This window comes from Zophobas morio, unplaced genomic scaffold (genome assembly GCF_036711695.1).
Source record: "Zophobas morio isolate AGI-343-1 ecotype UQ-CSIRO unplaced genomic scaffold, CSIRO_AGI_Zmor_V1 ptg000018l, whole genome shotgun sequence".
Taxonomy (NCBI): Eukaryota; Metazoa; Arthropoda; class Insecta; order Coleoptera; family Tenebrionidae; genus Zophobas; species Zophobas morio.
Window position 1 is genome coordinate 1,938,371 of NW_026972123.1, and position 17,292 is coordinate 1,955,662.

At 31.6% G+C, this 17,292-nt stretch overlaps 1 protein-coding gene across 1 annotated transcript; it reads right to left on the minus strand.

The window, feature by feature from the left end:
* Positions 1-7: 7 nt before the first annotated feature.
* On the minus strand, positions 8-12,224 carry LOC135130907 (uncharacterized). The gene is made up of 6 exons (XM_064058367.1): positions 12,066-12,224; positions 10,060-11,950; positions 1,455-2,002; positions 644-1,394; positions 327-591; positions 8-276 (listed from the first exon to the last, which is right to left on the minus strand). Exons 2-6 carry the CDS (start codon positions 11,893-11,895, stop codon positions 71-73), a joined length of 3,606 nt encoding a protein of 1,201 aa, XP_063914437.1. The 5' UTR covers positions 11,896-11,950; positions 12,066-12,224; the 3' UTR covers positions 8-70.
* Positions 12,225-17,292: the final 5,068 nt, after the last annotated feature.

The window sequence follows — 17,292 nt, forward strand, 5'->3', positions numbered from 1 at the left end:
CACAAAATGTGAAAAAATAACTTCAATAAAGCATCACAACTGTACAAAAATAAATATTTTCTGCTTAAGATTACGTTGAGCTTGGCACACTGCTGAAGGTTTGTTGCGAGAACGAATACGTCATGTTGGCCGTCAACTCCGGCGGGTACCCCAGGTTGTCGATCGTGTCGTCCGAGCACAGCGTGAAAGGGCGCAGACTCAGAAGGTTATACTGCCCCACGGACCTGCTCAGCCACTCTATGTCCACGGTGACGACCTTCAAAGCCTCCAACCACGCTACAAAAACACCATCAATAACCACCTACACCGAACCACAAAGACGTTACTTTCGTAAAGCTCGAAATCCTGGGTGGCCCTCGCCTCCGTGACTATCACACACACAAACCCGTGCTTATCCAACAAATGCTCAGGCGATGGCACCACTTTCCCCCCCAGCAACCTAACCACACTCTCGACCTCTTGTTGAGTGGTCGACGCAAATGGCGCAGCTGCGTGGATTTTGTACCCCTTGAACAGGGGCTTCGTTGACCGGTTCAAGCGCGACCTCTGGGGTCCCGGCGCTCCAGAAACGTCCAGAACTTCGAACGGTTCCTGAATTTGTTCACCAACTATAGTTTAGTTGCTTGATTTTTGGAAAACTTACCTCAGGCACTAACGCGTTTTTGGCCAGACACTGCTGCACCCACCCGAAATTCAGCACCCACGCACCCGAGGCGACAGCCGAGACGAACTTGATCGTGTGATCCTTCAAACAATTTTTGTCGTTGGTCGCCACAATCAAGTGAGTCACTTTCGGGGTGAAACTCGTGCTATAACTGGCTAGTTTTTTGTTCGTCAGGGACGAAATCGCAATCACTTGTTCCTTACTAACTCTACTACAAGCAATGCAGGGTTTGCGGTGACCCAACCCTTCGAAAGAAGCCGATTTGTGGGACTTCGGACTGTCCTGCGATGGTCGGACGTACGTCAAAATACTTTTCTGCTTGGGGGTGGAATTACCCTGAGATAGCGGTTTTTTGATAATCGTGAGTGGGCAAAACTTGCTGAATTGTTGTTGCGCTAGTTCGTACGGACCGAGAGTCCGTCGATTTTCACGATTCGACGACTTATTAGTTTGTTGAATCGGCGAGAAACGCACCTTTTTGTGTTCTTCGTGCGGCGTCTTCGGCAACGTTTTGCAGTTGTTTCCGTGGCACGAAATCGGCGAAAGGCTGATGTTCTCGCTGTCTTGTCTTTGCGACACGGGGGTGCTGGTGATTTTGTTAATAATCGCGAGAGGGCGCCGTGGTGGACTAAACACCTGACTTACGTCATCACTTTTCCGAACGTGGTGTTTCTCACTGTCTTGAAACTCTATAGGTGGAGGTAGAGTTACATCAAGCGCCGACTCCTCTCTACAATTTAACAACAAAAAAACTATACTTCAAGTCAAAACTGACTGATTTAGACCTCACCTCTCACTACTAAAACTCGGAAACCTGATCTTCTGCGGCGTCGACTCCACAATATCCACGTCGCTACACTGACTCAAATCCTCCTCCTTCTTACTATCTGCGTTTTTCACGACCACGTTTTCTAAAATGTTTACTTTCATGATGTTCTCCACCTCTCGGTCGAGGTCACAAGTTTCGGCTTTACCCGCGCTGGGGTCAACCTGTTTCATCACGATGTCGACGTTATCCTCAGTCAATGTTTGGTTCGCCACGACGGTCACGTTTCGTTCGCTGGCGAACATGGACTCGGAGAACACGCTCGGGGATATTTTGGTTTGGTCGTTTTTCGCGTCGAAGAGGTTCCTTCGAATGTTTTTTGAGGTTTTGTCGGGGTTTGGAAAGTACGAAGACGGTTTGAAGTAGTCGGTGGGGTCTTCGACATTGCGGGTGGTTTTTCGAGCGTTGGCGATCATTTCTTCCAGTTCTTCGATTTGTTCTTGGGTTCGGGTCTTGGCAGGGGCTTGCGGTGGTGGGGGGTTGGTTTTTTCGAGGACTTTGTCGATGTAGTGCTGGAAGAACGCGATGGATAAGGTTGATAAAAATTATAAAATCACCAAATTTTCCAAGTTGTTTATTGCAATTTTTCATTTTTTGATTTTTTTTCGATTTCAAAATTTTTACATTTTTCAGTTTTTGATTTTACAGTTATCAGATTTTTTAATTTTACAAATTTTTCAATTTTTTTATTTTTAATTGTTCAAAATTTCAGTTTTAATTTTTCAAGTTTCTGATTTTTCAATTTAATCATTTTACAATTTTCTGTTTTTAAAAGGTTCAAATTAATTTTTTCGATTTTCTAATTTTTGACGTATAATATTTCAAAATTTCGACGTCGAATTTTTTTATTCATCAATTTGACAATTTGGCACTTTTTCGATTTTTCAATTTTGTAATTTTTCTATTTGACAATTATCTGATTTTTCAATTTTTCCATTTTTAAAATTAAAGATTTTTCAGTTTCGTAATTTTGCATTTTTTTTATTTTTTAGTGATAAATTTTTACAACTTTTCAAATTTTCGATATTTCCATTTCTCGCTTTTTCAACTATCGAGCCTCAATTTTCCGATATTCCTACTTTGAGATTTTTCCATTTTTCAATTTTTTAACTTGAATTTTCAAATTTTGATTTCATGATTTGTTCAGTTTCTCAATTTTTCGATACATTTTCAATTTTACTACTCAATTTTTTAAGTTTTTAGATTTTTCGACTTTCAAATTTTAGATTTTTCAATTTTCCGATTTCTCAATTTTTTATGTTTGTTTTAGAATTTTTCAATTTGTCTTTGATTTTGCAATTTTTCGGTTAATCGATTTTCGGTTTCATTTTTCGATATTTCATTTTTGGAATTTTTCAGTATGTATTACGATTCTTCAGCTTTTTTATTTTTCAATTTTTTGATGTGTCAATTTCTCGATTTTTAAAAATTTTTCGGTTTTTCGATTTTGGGCTATTTCGATTTCTCAACTTTTCGATTTTTTTGATTTTTAGATTTTCCAATTTTTCGATCTTTCGATTTTCTGATGTTTCGATATTGCGATTTTTTTATTATTTCAATTTTTCGATTTCTCGTCATCCCGGTTTCTCGATTTTTCACCAATTCAGTTTGAGAATTTTTCAAGTTCTCCATATTTTAATTTTTCGATTTTTTAAATTTTAGATTTTTCGGTTTTTTAATTTTTCGATTTTTTGATATTCCAATTTCTCTATTTTTCTTAGTATTAAAGTAAAATTTCAATTTTCAATTATTCAATTTTACGATATTGTAATTTTTCGATTTTTTTAATTTTATATTTTTCAGTTCCTAGATTTTCCAATTTGTCAGTTCGTTGATTTTTCAATTTTTTAATTTCTGAATTTTTCAGATTTACAGTTTCATAATTTTTCGATTTTACAATTATCCAATTTTACAATTTTATAATTTTTACAATTTTTTGAATTGTCAGTTTTATATTTTTACAATTTTTCGATTTCTCAATTGTCCGATTTTTAATGAATCGATTTTTTAATTACATATCTGATTTTCCAATTTCTCGATTTTTCATTTTTCAAGTATTTTTGTTTGATATTTAAATTTTAGAATTTTTTCGATTTCAAAATTTTTCGATTTTTCAATTTTTGGTTTTACAGTAATTGGATTTTTCAATTTCCCATTTTTTTCAATTACGTATCACATTTTCCTATCTGTCGATTTTGCATTTTTCAAACGGCTGATATTTAAATTTTAAAATTTTTTCGAATTCAAAATTTTTGAATTTTTCAACTTAATGATGTTTCTTCAATTTTTCAATTTTGGAAATTTTCGACTTAACCATTTTTCCATTTTAATTTTGCAAATTTTCATTTTTACAGTCTAATAATATTTCGACTTTACAATCATCCAAAATCGTGTAATTTATATATTTTCAATTTTTTGATTTTTAATTGCTTAAAAATTCAATTTTAATTTTTCAAGTTTTTGATTTTCCGTTTTTAAAAATATCCGAATTTCATTGCTTCGATTTTCTAATTTTCTGATTTTTATTTTTTCAAAATTTCGATTTCTCAATTTCAAAATTTTGCACTTTTCCGATTTTTCAATTTTGTAATTATTTTTTCTTTTAAAAATTATACGATTTTTCATTTTTCAATTATTCGATTTTTTAATTTAATAATCCTGCAATTTTTCATTTTTACGGTTTAATATATTTACGAATTCAGAATTATCCAATTTCTCAATTTTGTAATTTTATAATTTTTGCATTTTTTTGTTTTATATTGTTTAACATTTCAGTTTAAATTTTTTAAGTTTTTGGTTTCCCGATTTAATTATTTTACAATTTTTTATTTTTAAACGTATCTGACTTTCCAATTTTTCGATTTTACACTTTTTTGATTTTTCAATTTTACATTTTTACAATTTTCGGATGTGTTTTTAATTAATCAATTTCTCAACTTTCCATTTTACTTATTTCATTTAAAATTCTTCGTTTTTTCAATTATTGAATTTTTGCGATTTTTTGATTTTTAATTTTTCAAACTTTCTATTTTCAACATTTCAAGTTTTTTATTTTTCAGTTTTAGTTTTTTAATTTTTCGATTTTATAATTATCCAATTTTCCAATTTTGAAATCCAAAAATTGCAAAATAGAAAGCAGAGGAACTGAAAAATCGAAACTGAAAATTTAAAAAATTGAATAAACGAAAAATTGCAGATAGAAAATCGAGAAAATGAAAATTAAAAAATCGGGAAAATGAAAAATAAAAATCAAGAACTTGAAAAATTTAGGAGACGAAGAATGGAAAAATCGAAAAATTATAAAAATTAGGGAACAAAAAAATCAAAAAAGTGCAACATTCAAAAAAATAAATATGTATTGTAAAATCGAAATATTATAAAATTAAAGAAATCTGAAAATAATAATGGATAATCGAGGAATTGAAAAAGCGAAGAAACGAAAAATTGAAAAATCGAAAGTTTAAAATGAGAAAATTAAAATTAAAAAAAAAAACGAGAAAATGAAAATGAAAAATCAAGAATTTGAAAAACTAACGAAATGAAAAATCGGAAAAAAAATGTATTAAAAAATCGAAATATTATAAAATTAAATAAATCGGAAAATTGGATAATCGAGGAATTGAAAAAGCAAAGATAGAAAATTTGAAAAATTGAATAAACCAAAAATTGTATTATAAAAGCGAGAAAATGATCTTTTAAAAAATAAAAATAAAGCGCTTGAAAAACTGAGAAACCGAAAAATTTGAAGAATCTAAAAATCGAAAAATGAAAAATTACAAAATTGTAAATCCAAAAATTAAGAAACGAAAAATTGAAAAATTTGGAAGTCGAGAAATTGGAAAATTGACAAATTAAAATTGGAAAATCGAGGAATTGAAAAATCGAAGATTGAAAATTTGGAAAATTGAATAAACGAAAAATTATGATAAATCGAGAAAATGAAAATTAAAAAATTGGGAAAATGAAAAATAAAAATCAAGAACTTGAAAAATTAAGGAAACGAAAAACTGAAAAATCAAAAAAGACAAAAATTGTGACATATCGAGATAATGATCTCTAAAAAATCGGAAAAATGACAAATAAAAAGAAGGGAGGAAATGAAAACAAAAAAATCGAAAATTGAAAATTGCGGAACTAAAAATCGAAAAATGAAAAATTTGGAGTCATGAAATTTGAAAACTGACAAATTAATAAAATAATAAACAAAATATGTATTGATAGATATCCGAATTTCATTGCTTCGATTTTCCATTTTTCAGTGTAATACTTTTACAATTTTTCGATTTTTCAATTATCCACTTTTCAACGAATCAGTTTTTGAATTTAATTTTAATTTAATAATTTAAATTAATTTTTCAATTATCAGATTTTCCAATTTCTAGATTTTTCAATTTTTCGGTTTTGGAACCCTTGGGTTTTTCAATTTTTTAATTCAACATTTTAATAAATTTACGAATTCAGAATTATCCAATTTCTCAATTTTGTAATTTTTCCCTTTTTTGTTTTATCTTGTTTAAAAATTCAGTTTAATTTTTTTAAGTTTTTGGTTTCCCAATTTAATTATTTTTACAATTTTTCATTTTTAAAGGTATCCAACTTTTCAATTTTTTGATTTTACACTTTTTTGATTTTTCTATTTTATATTTTTTACAATTTTCGGATGTGTCTATTATTCGGTTTTTAATTTTCCAAAATTTAGTTTTTCAATTTTTTAAGTTTTTGTTTTTACTCGATTTACAATTTTATCTAGTTTTTCAATTTTGTAATTTTGCAATTTTTTGATTTTTCAAAATTAATTTTTTTAACATTTCAAGTTTTCGACTTTTCAGTTTTAGTTTTTTAATTTTTTGATTTTATAATTATCCAATTTTCCAATTTTCAAATTTTGGAATTTTTTTATTTTTCAGTTTTACATCTTTAATTTCCAAATTTCTCGATTTTTGAACTTCTCGGGTGTTAAAACTTATTTATAGCCTGTCATTTATTTTCTTACACTGGTATTGTCTATATTTGTTACAATACGTATATTGAGGTATAAATTCGAGAAGATGAAATTAAAAAAAAATGAGAAAATGAAAAATTAAAATCAAGAACTTGAAAAATTAAGAAAACGAAAAATTGAAAAATCAAACACAAAATATGTGTTGTAAAATCGAAATATTAACAATTAGGGAGTTAAGAAATTGGAAAATTGACAAATTAAAATCGATAAAAACGAAACATCTGTTGTAAAATCGAAATGTTGGAAATTAGAAAGAAATCGTAAAATTGGATTGGATAATCGAGGAAATGAAAAAGCGAAGATAAAAAATTTGAAAAATTGAATAAACCAAAAATTGTGCTATAAAAGCGAGAAAATGATTTTAAAAAAAATTGGGAAAATGAAAAATAAAAAAAAAGAGCTTGATAAACTGAGAAACCGAAAAATTTGAAAATCTAAAAATTAAAAAATGAGAAGCTAAAAATCGAAAAATGAAAACTTACAATATCGAAAAATTACAAAATTGTAAATCTAAAAATTAAGAAATGAAAAATTGAAAAATTTGGAAGGCCAGAAATTGAAAAATTGACAAATCAAAATTGGAAAAAACGAAATATGTATTGTAAAACAGAAATATTGAAAATTAAAGAAATCGGAAAATTGGATAACTGGAGATCCAAAAATTTGAAAAATTAAGGAAACGAAAAATTGAAAAATCAAAAAACACAAAAATTGTGACATAATCCAGAAAAAAAAAATCGGGAAAATGCCCAATAAAAAGAAGTAAGGAAACGAAAAACTAAAAAATCGAAAATTAAAAATTGCGAAACTAAATATCGAAAAATGAAAAACTGTAATATCGAAAAACTGAAAAATTTGGAAGTCGTGAAATTGGAAAACTGACAAATTAATAAAATAATGAACAAAATATATATTGTTAGACATCCGAATTTCACTGCTTCGAGTTCCTAATTTTGTGATTTCTAATATTTAAAAATTTCGATTCCCAATTTTTTAAATTCTCAATTTCATAATTTTGCACTTTTCCGATTTTTCAATTATCCACTTTTTATGAATCAGTTTTTGAGTTTAATTTTAATTTAATAATTTAAATTAATTTTTCAGTTATCAGATTTTCCAATTTCTAGATTTTTCAATTTTTCGGCTTTGGAATCCTTGGGTTTTTCAATTTTTCAATTGTTTAAAATTCCAAATTGAATTTTTTAAGGTTTTGGATTCCCAATTTAATTATTTTACAATTTTTCATTTTTAAAGGTATCCGTCTTTCCAATTTTTCGATTTTACAATTTTTTTGACTTTTTAATTTTTAATTTTTACAATTTTCGGATTTGTCTATTACTAGGTTTTTAATTAATCAATTTCTCAACTTTAATTTTTAAAATTTTTCGTTTTTTCAATTATTACACTTTTGATTCTTCACTTATCCGAAATTGTTTCGATTTTCCAACTTTTAATTTTTGAAGTTTTTGTTTTTACTCGATTTTACAAATTTATCTAGATTTTCAATTTCGTAATTTTGCAATTTTTTGATTTTTAATTTTTCAAGATTTCTATTTTTAACATTTCAAGTTTTTGATTTTTCAGTTTTAGTTTTTTAATTTTTCGATTTTAGAATTATCCAATTTTTTAATTTTGAAATTTTGGAAATTTTTTATTTTTCAGTTTTATATCTTTAATTTCCAAATTTCTCGATTTTTGAACTTCTCGGGTGTTAAAACTTATTTATAGCCTGTCATTTATTTTCTTACACTGGTATTGTCTATATTTGTTACAATACGTATATTGAGGTATAAATTCGAGAAGATGAAATTAAAAAAAAATGAGAAAATGAAAAATTAAAATCAAGAACTTGAAAAATTAAGAAAACGAAAAATTGAAAAATCAAACACAAAATATGTGTTGTAAAATCGAAATATTAACAATTAGGGAGTTAAGAAATTGGAAAATTGACAAATTAAAATCGATAAAAACGAAACATCTGTTGTAAAATCGAAATGTTGGAAATTAGAAAGAAATCGTAAAATTGGATTGGATAATCGAGGAAATGAAAAAGCGAAGATAAAAAATTTGAAAAATTGAATAAACCAAAAATTGTGCTATAAAAGCGAGAAAATGATTTTTAAAAAAATTGGGAAAATGAAAAATAAAAAAAAAGAGCTTGATAAACTGAGAAACCGAAAAATTTGAAAATCTAAAAATTAAAAAATGAGAAGCTAAAAATCGAAAAATGAAAACTTACAATATCGAAAAATTACAAAATTGTAAATCTAAAAATTAAGAAATGAAAAATTGAAAAATTTGGAAGGCCAGAAATTGAAAAATTGACAAATCAAAATTGGAAAAAACGAAATATCTATTGTAAAACAGAAATATTGAAAATTAAAGAAATCGGAAAATTGGATAACTGGAGATCCAAAAATTTGAAAAATTAAGGAAACGAAAAAAAAGAAAAATCAAAAAACACAAAAATTGTGACATAATCCAGAAAAAAAAAATCGGGAAAATGCCCAATAAAAAGAAGTAAGGAAACGAAAAACTAAAAAATCGAAAATTAAAAATTGCGAAACTAAAAATCGAAAAATGAAAAACTGTAATATCGAAAAACTGAAAAATTTGGAAGTCGTGAAATTGGAAAACTGACAAATTAATAAAATAATGAACAAAATATATATTGTTAGACATCCGAATTTCATTGCTTCGAGTTCCTAATTTTGTGATTTCTAATATTTAAAAACTTCGATTTCCAATTTTTTAAATTCTCAATTTCATAATTTTGCACTTTTCCGATTTTTCAATTATCCACTTTTTATGAATCAGTTTTTGAATTTAATTTTAATTTAATAATTTAAATTAATTTTTCAGTTATCAGATTTTCCAATTTCTAGATTTTTCAATTTTTCGGCTTTGGAATCCTTGGGTTTTTCAATTTTTCATTTTTCAATTGTTTAAAATTCCAAATTAAATTTTTAAAGGTTTTGGATTCCCAATTTAATTATTTCACAATTTTTCATTTTTAAAGGTATCCGTCTTTCCAATTTTTCGATTTTACAATTTTTTTGACTTTTTAATTTTTAATTTTTACAATTTTCGGATTTGTCTATTACTAGGTTTTTAATTAATCAATTTCTCAACTTTAATTTTTAAAATTTTTCGTTTTTTCAATTATTACACTTTTGATTCTTCACTTATCCGAATTTAATTGTTTCGATTTTCCAACTTTTGATTTTTAATTTTTCAAAATTTGGATTTTCAATTTTTGAAGTTTTTGTTTTTACTCGATTTTACAAATTTATCTAGATTTTCAATTTCGTAATTTTGCAATTTTTTGATTTTTAATTTTTCAAGATTTCTATTTTTAACATTTCAAGTTTTTGATTTTTCAGTTTTAGTGTTTTAATTTTTCGATTTTATAATTATCCAATTTTTCAATTTTGAAATTTTTTATTTTTCACTTTTATATCTTTAAAATCCAAATTTCTCGGTCGTAGACAAACAAATAAAATAATTGGGTGCTAAAACTTATTTACTACTCTTATTATTATCAAAACTAGGAAAAATAATACTTACGTTGTATTCACTATCATTGTCATCTGACAACGTTATAACCACCTGGCTTTTTTTTACTTCAACACCCCTTTCTTCAACAATTTCTTCAGAAAACGCCACACTCAGTTCTTCATTGATAAACTGAGCACACGGCCTTTTTGACCGGTACTTATCCGGATCATGAAGCGGACTTTCAGGCAAAAATCTTTTAGTACCTTTAACATTCCCATCGGTACTAGGCCCAGACACCACCAAATCAGACTCTGCAGTCGCCCCATTTCCCCCAGTACTCGCTTTACTCCCCTTGAGCATATCCTCAGTATTAAAATCAAAATCTATATCATCCTCAAACACTTCAGACTTTGGCTGATTTTCCTGTTCATTTTTAACTCCAAACTCAGTTTCAAACGCGTCATTTATTTCCCGCCTTTCTTCGTCGTCTAGAACGAAAATATCCGACGGGGTGGTACTGGCCGCACTGAATTGTCGCTTGACCATGTTTCTACTGGTGTCAGATTCATCCACTGTTTGAATTTCGACACTACTTGTAACGACTTCAGTCTGAATAAACTTGTGGTGTTTCACGACTGGTTCGTGAGTTTGTACCCCCATGTGAATCGAATTTGTCTCGGTTTGTACCCCCATATCCCCCATACCGGGTCCAACTTGAGTATTTTTATCCACAGAAATGACACAAGTTTGTGTTGACGCGTCTTCAACTGAGTTAAAAATTGTCTTCAATTCATCTGCAACGAATTTGAATTCATTCAATTTTTCCCGGTCTTCACAACCAACAAACTTTCGTAAAATTTGCACAAAGTCTTTTCCCGCTTGTAGTAAATTTTTCCCCGAAACTAACCCGGTTTTTTCATCATTCATCAACTTCTCCATGTTCTCAATAAAATAACTCTCTAGAACGTCGTAATCGTAGCAGCGATTATTATTTAACGAATCAACCTCTTTCTTTGGACTACCTTTGACAACAACCTTGAGTTGTTTCGGCTGCCTGTTCAAACTCTTACTCATGTCCTTAATCCGCCCCCAGCCATTCCCGCTTTGGTTTTTTTTCTCCGTCTGCATCTCCCTCTCGATGTTATCCAAATACTCCTCCTCCATCAAGTCTATAATAATTTTTGCGTCCTTCTCGGCAGGAACGGCGACGTCTTCATCCGTCATGACTTCCTCGATTTGGTAGTTCTCCAAACCCGGCGTGTCTCCAGCTAAAGAGTGTCTTTCATTCCTGCCACTACCCTCGTTTTTTTTAATGTGTATATCTAGAGACCTCGCCCGGGTTTTAGGGGGGCTTCGACGCACACTTTTCGGCTCGCGACTTGACCGTTTTCTCGGTTTTTGGGACACTGATGGCATGTCAAACGTCACCTGGGTGTCGACATCGCTGACAACGTCAACCTGCGTTTGCGTCAACCTGTCAAACACATTCCTTGTGTCGTTCAACCACTTGAGAATGTTAGTGCGGTTTTGACAATCACTGAACTCGTGCAAACCCTTATCCCGATTTTCTTTCTTTTTATTCTTGTAGGTTTTCCTAGTTCCGTGAAAGTGGTTTCTGTGTTCGTCGTCCAACAAACTGTCAAAGAGGTCATCCTTGCTGTTCTCCGGTTGAGCTTCTAAGTTTACTAACTCCGGGACAAGTTCTGGTGGCGACTGCTGGGGGTTGGGGTTACTAAACCCCTTAAACGGACTCGTTTCCGAGTTACTACTATCAAGATTTTCATTCTTACGCGTTTGGTGTCTCGTTCGGGATTTCGGATTCTTGCTTGACCCAGAGCTCCGTGATGTGGAATAACTGACGCCGTTCTTTCGCTTGTTTCGGCTTGATTTTCGAGTTTTGGGCATTGTTGGCGATTATGGGTTTCGTTTCTCGCGCAAAACCCACTCCTTTTTAAGAAATCTGGCGGAATAAGGGGAATTAAGTACGAATAGTTTGGTTAGATTTCAACAAACAAAACAAAATACGGTCATGGCCTACTACGTGCCGTGATTAATGGTTTGGTGTCGGAACGTACCTGGGATACATTTTCTCACTGTTTTGGTCGGTTTTTGTTGAGTGAACGCGGAATCACAACAAGTTTGGACACGATTTGTGTAAAATTCGACGCCGAACGGGAATTTCGCGCTCTATTGTTGTTATAACAACCATGGAACAATCGCATAGTGACGATTAAAGTTCCTGAATCCTGAATCAGTGCTGCCAATTTGTCACTAATTTGGTACATTGCGTCATTGTGTTACGGTATAGTCGGTAACGAAACGACAAGTTTTACAGGAAATGGCCAATCAAATCAAACATGGTATGGACAAGCGCATGTTGTCGTGACGTCAGGTGGCTGGTCGATGAGATTCCGATAGTACCGGCATTTTTATTACCTTTCGCCATTGTCATTTTTGCAGACTTTGTAGTAATAATAATTACAACGTATTTATTCATAAGATTAATAACAAATTAATATTTGACACATGTCAAACTGTGGCTGTCAAAACCAGAGTAGTAACCTAGATTACCTAGATACGGTGATCCTATGCAAAAGCGAACATACGTTCTTGGCCAACATGTACACTATGCGTTTTGCTTTCCATCTTCTTTTACAGCATGGGAACGCAGGAGTAAGATTTTGTAGGTCTTTGTTTAAACCTAGCAATTTACGATTTTGCGCAGTAAACCCTTAAATTCTGCTAGCGCAAGTCGGTTCTTAATTCATACAATCGCCGGTGCTTGTGTGTTTGTTAGTTTGTTCTAAGAGATTTCTTAGGTTATAAGATTTATATCACGGTTATAAGTTTAAATTGCATAGAATTTCTACAAATGGGCTACAGAGTGTGTGTTGTATGCAAAGAAAGATCTAATAATTCTTTTGTTTCGCAAAAATATTACAAAGATTTTTAATAATCCCGACATGAACAATCATTGCATTTCTCAGGGATTACTAGATAACAACAAAATACAATTGATGAAGGCAATAGCGCAAATGTATTTAAAAGTCCGCTTGCATCACGAAGCAAAACTGGTAAATTTTGCTTCAAAACAGGCGAGAATAAGAAGTAAATTAGTAAAATACATTTTATTTAATAATGAGTAACTAAGATTACATTAAATCACCAATATTTAATAATAATGTTAATAAATTTATACCACAGCTGTACGTCTTTTTTCTTTTTCGTTTTAAGCTCTCAACATTGTGCATGCAAATAAATACAATACGATTCTCTATTTATGTTAGAAACGTTCGTGGCAACAAAAACTTTTGACTATAAGAAAATTGTATTATGTCATTTTTCAAGAGTTTCGCCGGTGTGAATGATAAAGAAAAAGTACGAAAAAAGGGAAGTCGACAGTCAAATTTATTCCAACGATCTTGTCGGTGTAATATTTTAATCTTAACATTACAAATCATTTTGGAGATTGCTTAGAAACTTTTCGTTTGCCACTTGTTAAAAAACTCGAGTTATGATTCTCTTTTATACCATTTTAAATCAGTGCGCCAAATTATCAACCAATGTTAACAGTCGCTAGAATTAGAAGAAGATAACACTAGTATGTAGTGCACATTACAACGAGTAAGAGAAAGACAGACAACTAAAAGTATGTCGACACTATTTTCATACATGTTCTTCCACACTTTGCTGCCCATAGCCATATCTAGATTACTAAGAAATCTCTGGTCAAAACTGGTCTCTTAAAGGGCGTTCATTCCACGTGACGTCACGCAGTTGATGCGCATAAAAAGCTCGATTTAGTTCACGGGATATCCATACCATGTTTACTTGTATCATGAATCAAATCAAAATAAAGCTAGTGGTTTTCAAGAAGTGGCTTAGTTCTGAATTATTATATTTCTTTCATTACAAATAATAATTTAATGATTTATATGAAAAAAGTAAGGAGCGTTAATTAGTTTTATTTACTCACAAGGTTCGGTATGAGTTCTATTTTAGATGTACGCGCCAAAACCTCGATTTTTATTTTTATTAAATAGGACACTCCTGCACATGTGGTTTATGAATCCGTGCTGAGGATTTGAGGATTATGGTGTTCTGAGAATGTGAGTATTATGGTGTTCAGGAAATTTGAGGATTATGGTGTTCTGAGGATTTTAGGACTATGGTGTTTTGAGGATTTTAGGATTATGCTGTTCGGAGGATTTTAGGATTACGGTGTTTTGAGGATTTAAGGATTATGGTCTTTTGAAGATTTGAGGATTATGATGTTCAGAGGATTTGAGGATTATGGTGATCTGAGAATCTGAGGATATTGATGTTTTGAGGATTTGGGAACTATAGTCGGGTCGGGTCGGGTCGGGTCGGATTGGGTAACATCCATAATTATATGAGCATCCTTTTTATCCTTTTCGATCCTTTTTGTCCTTTTTGATCTTTTTTGTCCTTTTAGTCTTTATTGATCCTTTTTTGATCATTTTTTATTTTTTTTTATCTTTTTATCCTTTTTATCCGTTTTATTCTTTTTATCATTTTTATCCTTTTCATCCTTTTTATCCTTTTCATCCTTTTCATCCTTTTCATCCTTTTCATCCTTTTCATCCTTTTCATCCTTTTCATCCTTTTCATCCTGATCATCCTGTTCATCCTCTTCATCCTGTTCATCTTTTTCATCCTTTTTCATCCTATGTTATCCTTTTTTATCATTTTTTATCCTTTTTGATCCTTTTTGAAATTTTTTAATACTTTTTGATACTTTTTGATACTTTCTGATAATTTTTGATACCTTTTGAACCTTTTCGTCCTTTTCGTCCTTTTCGTAATTCTTCATCCTGTTTCTTTTTTCGTCCTTTTCGTCTTTTTCACCCTTTGCATCCCTTTCATCGTTTTTATCCTTTTTGTCTTTTTTATCCTTTTTATCCTCTTTATCCGTTTTAACCTTTTTATGCTTTTTACCCTTTTTATCCTTTTTATCCTCTTTATATTATTTATCCTTTTTATCCCTTTTTATCACTTTTTGTCATTTTTATCCTTTTTGTCATTTTTCTCCTTTTTGATCCTTTTTGCACTTTGCTTCCTTTGCGTCCTTTGCGTCTCTTGCGTGCTTTTTATCCCTTTTATCCTTTTGATCCTTTTTCGCCCTTTTCGTCCTTTTTCGTTCTTTTTCGTCCATTTCGTCCTTTTCGCCCATTTCGTCCTTTTCGTCCATTTCGTCCTTTTCGTCCTGTTCGTCCTTTTTCGTTCTTTTTCGTCCATTTCGTCCTTTTTCATCTATCTCGTCCTTTTCGCCCTTTTTGTCCTTTTTTGTCCTTTTCGCCCTTTTCGTTTTTTCGTCCTTTTCGTATTTTTTCCTCCTTGTCATTCTTTTCGTCTTTTTCCATTCTTCTCGTCTATTTCGTCCTTCTGGTCCTTTTTCGTCCTTATTCGTCCTTTTCGTCCTTTGTCGTCCTTTTCGCCCTTTTCGTCGTTTTTCGTCCTCTTCGTCCTTTTTCGTCCTCTTTCGTCCGTTTTCGTGGTGTATCGTCCTTTTTCGTCCTTTTTGTCCTCTTCGTTCTTTTTCGTTTATTTCGTCCTTTGTCGTCCTTTTTTGTCCTTTTCGTCGTTTTTCGTCCTCTTCATCCTTTTTCGTCCTCTTTCGTCCTCTTTCGTCCTTTCTCGTCCTATTTCGTCCTCTTTCGTTCTTGTTCGCACTATTTCGTCCTCTTGTCTTTTTTCGTCCTTTTTCGTCGATTTCGTCCTTTTCGTAATTTTTCATCACATTTCGTCCTTTTTCGTCCTTTTGGTCTTTTTTCGTCCTTTTTGGTCCTTTTCGTCCTTTTTCGTCATCTTTCGGTTTTTTTTGTCCTCTTTCGTTCTTTTACGTCCTTTTTCGTCCTACTTCGTCCTCTTTCGTCCTTCTTCGTCCATTTTGTCCTTTTTCATCCTGTTTCGTCCATTTTGTCCTTTTTCGTCCTTTTCGAAAATATTTATCTTTTTCGTCCTTCTTTGTCCTTTTTCGTCCTTGTCGTCCTGTTTCGCCCTTCTTCGTCCTTTTCGTCCTTTTTCGTCCTTTGTCGTCCTTTTTCGTCCTTTTTCGTCCTTTTCGTCGTTTTTCGTGCTTGTCGTCCTTTTTCGTCCTCTTTCGTCCTTTTCCGTCCTCTTTCATCTTTTATCGTCCTTTCTCGTCCTTTCTCGTCCTATTTCGTCCTCATTCGTCCTTTTTCGTCTATTTCGTAATTTTCGTAATTTTTCATCCTTATCGTCCTTCTTCGTCCTTTTCGTCCTTTTTCATCCTATTTCATTCATTTTGTCCTTTTTCGTCCTTTTCGTAATTATTCATTCTTTTCGTCCTTCGTCCTTTTCGTCCTTTTTCATCCTTTACGTATTTTTTCGTCCTTTTCGTCCTTCTACGTCCTTTCCGTCCTATTCAATCCCATTTTGGCCTTTTTGTCCTTTTTCGTGCTTTTCGTCTATTTCGTCCTTCTGGTCCTTTTTTGTCCTTTTCGTAATTTTTCATCCTTATCGTCCTTCTTCGTCCTTTTTCATCCTATTTCGTCCATTTTGTCCTTTTCGTAATTATTTATCTTTTTCGTTCTTCTTCGTCCATTTTCGTCTTTTTCGTCCTTTTTCATCATATTTCGTCCTTTTTGTCCTCTTTAGTTCTTTTTCGTCCTTTCTCGTCCTATTTCGTCATTTCGTTCTTTTTCGTCCTTTTCGTCCTTTCTCGTCCTTTTTAGTCCTTTTCGACTTCATCGTTCTTTTTCGTCTTATTTCGTCTTTTTTGTCCTTTTTCGTCTTATTTCGTCCTTTTTGTCCTTTTCGTCCTTTTGGCCCTTTTTCGTCCTTTTCGTCCTTTTTCGTCCTATTTCATCCTTTTTCGTCCTTTCTCGTCCTATTTCGTCCTCTTTCGTCCTTTTCGTAATTTTGATCCTTGTCGTCCTTTTTCCTCCCTTTCGTCCTTTTTCATCCTATTTCGTCCTTTTTCGTCCTTCTTCGTCCTTTTTCTTCCTTGTTGGTCCTTTTTCGTCCTTCGTCCTTTTGGTCCTTTTTCGTCCTTTTTCATCCTACTTCGTCGTTTTTGTCCTTTTTCGTCCTTTTTTTCCTTTTTCGTCTTTTTCGTCCTTTTCGTAATTTTTCATCCTTTTCGTCCTTCTTCGTTCTTTTTCATCCTATTTCGTCCATTTTGTCCTTTTCGTAATTATTTATCTTTTTCGTTCTTCTTGGTCCATTTTCGTCCTTTTCGTCGTTTTTCGTCCTCTGTCGTCCTTTTCCGTCCCCTTTCGTCCTTTGTCGTCCTTTCTCGTCCTATTTCATCCTCTT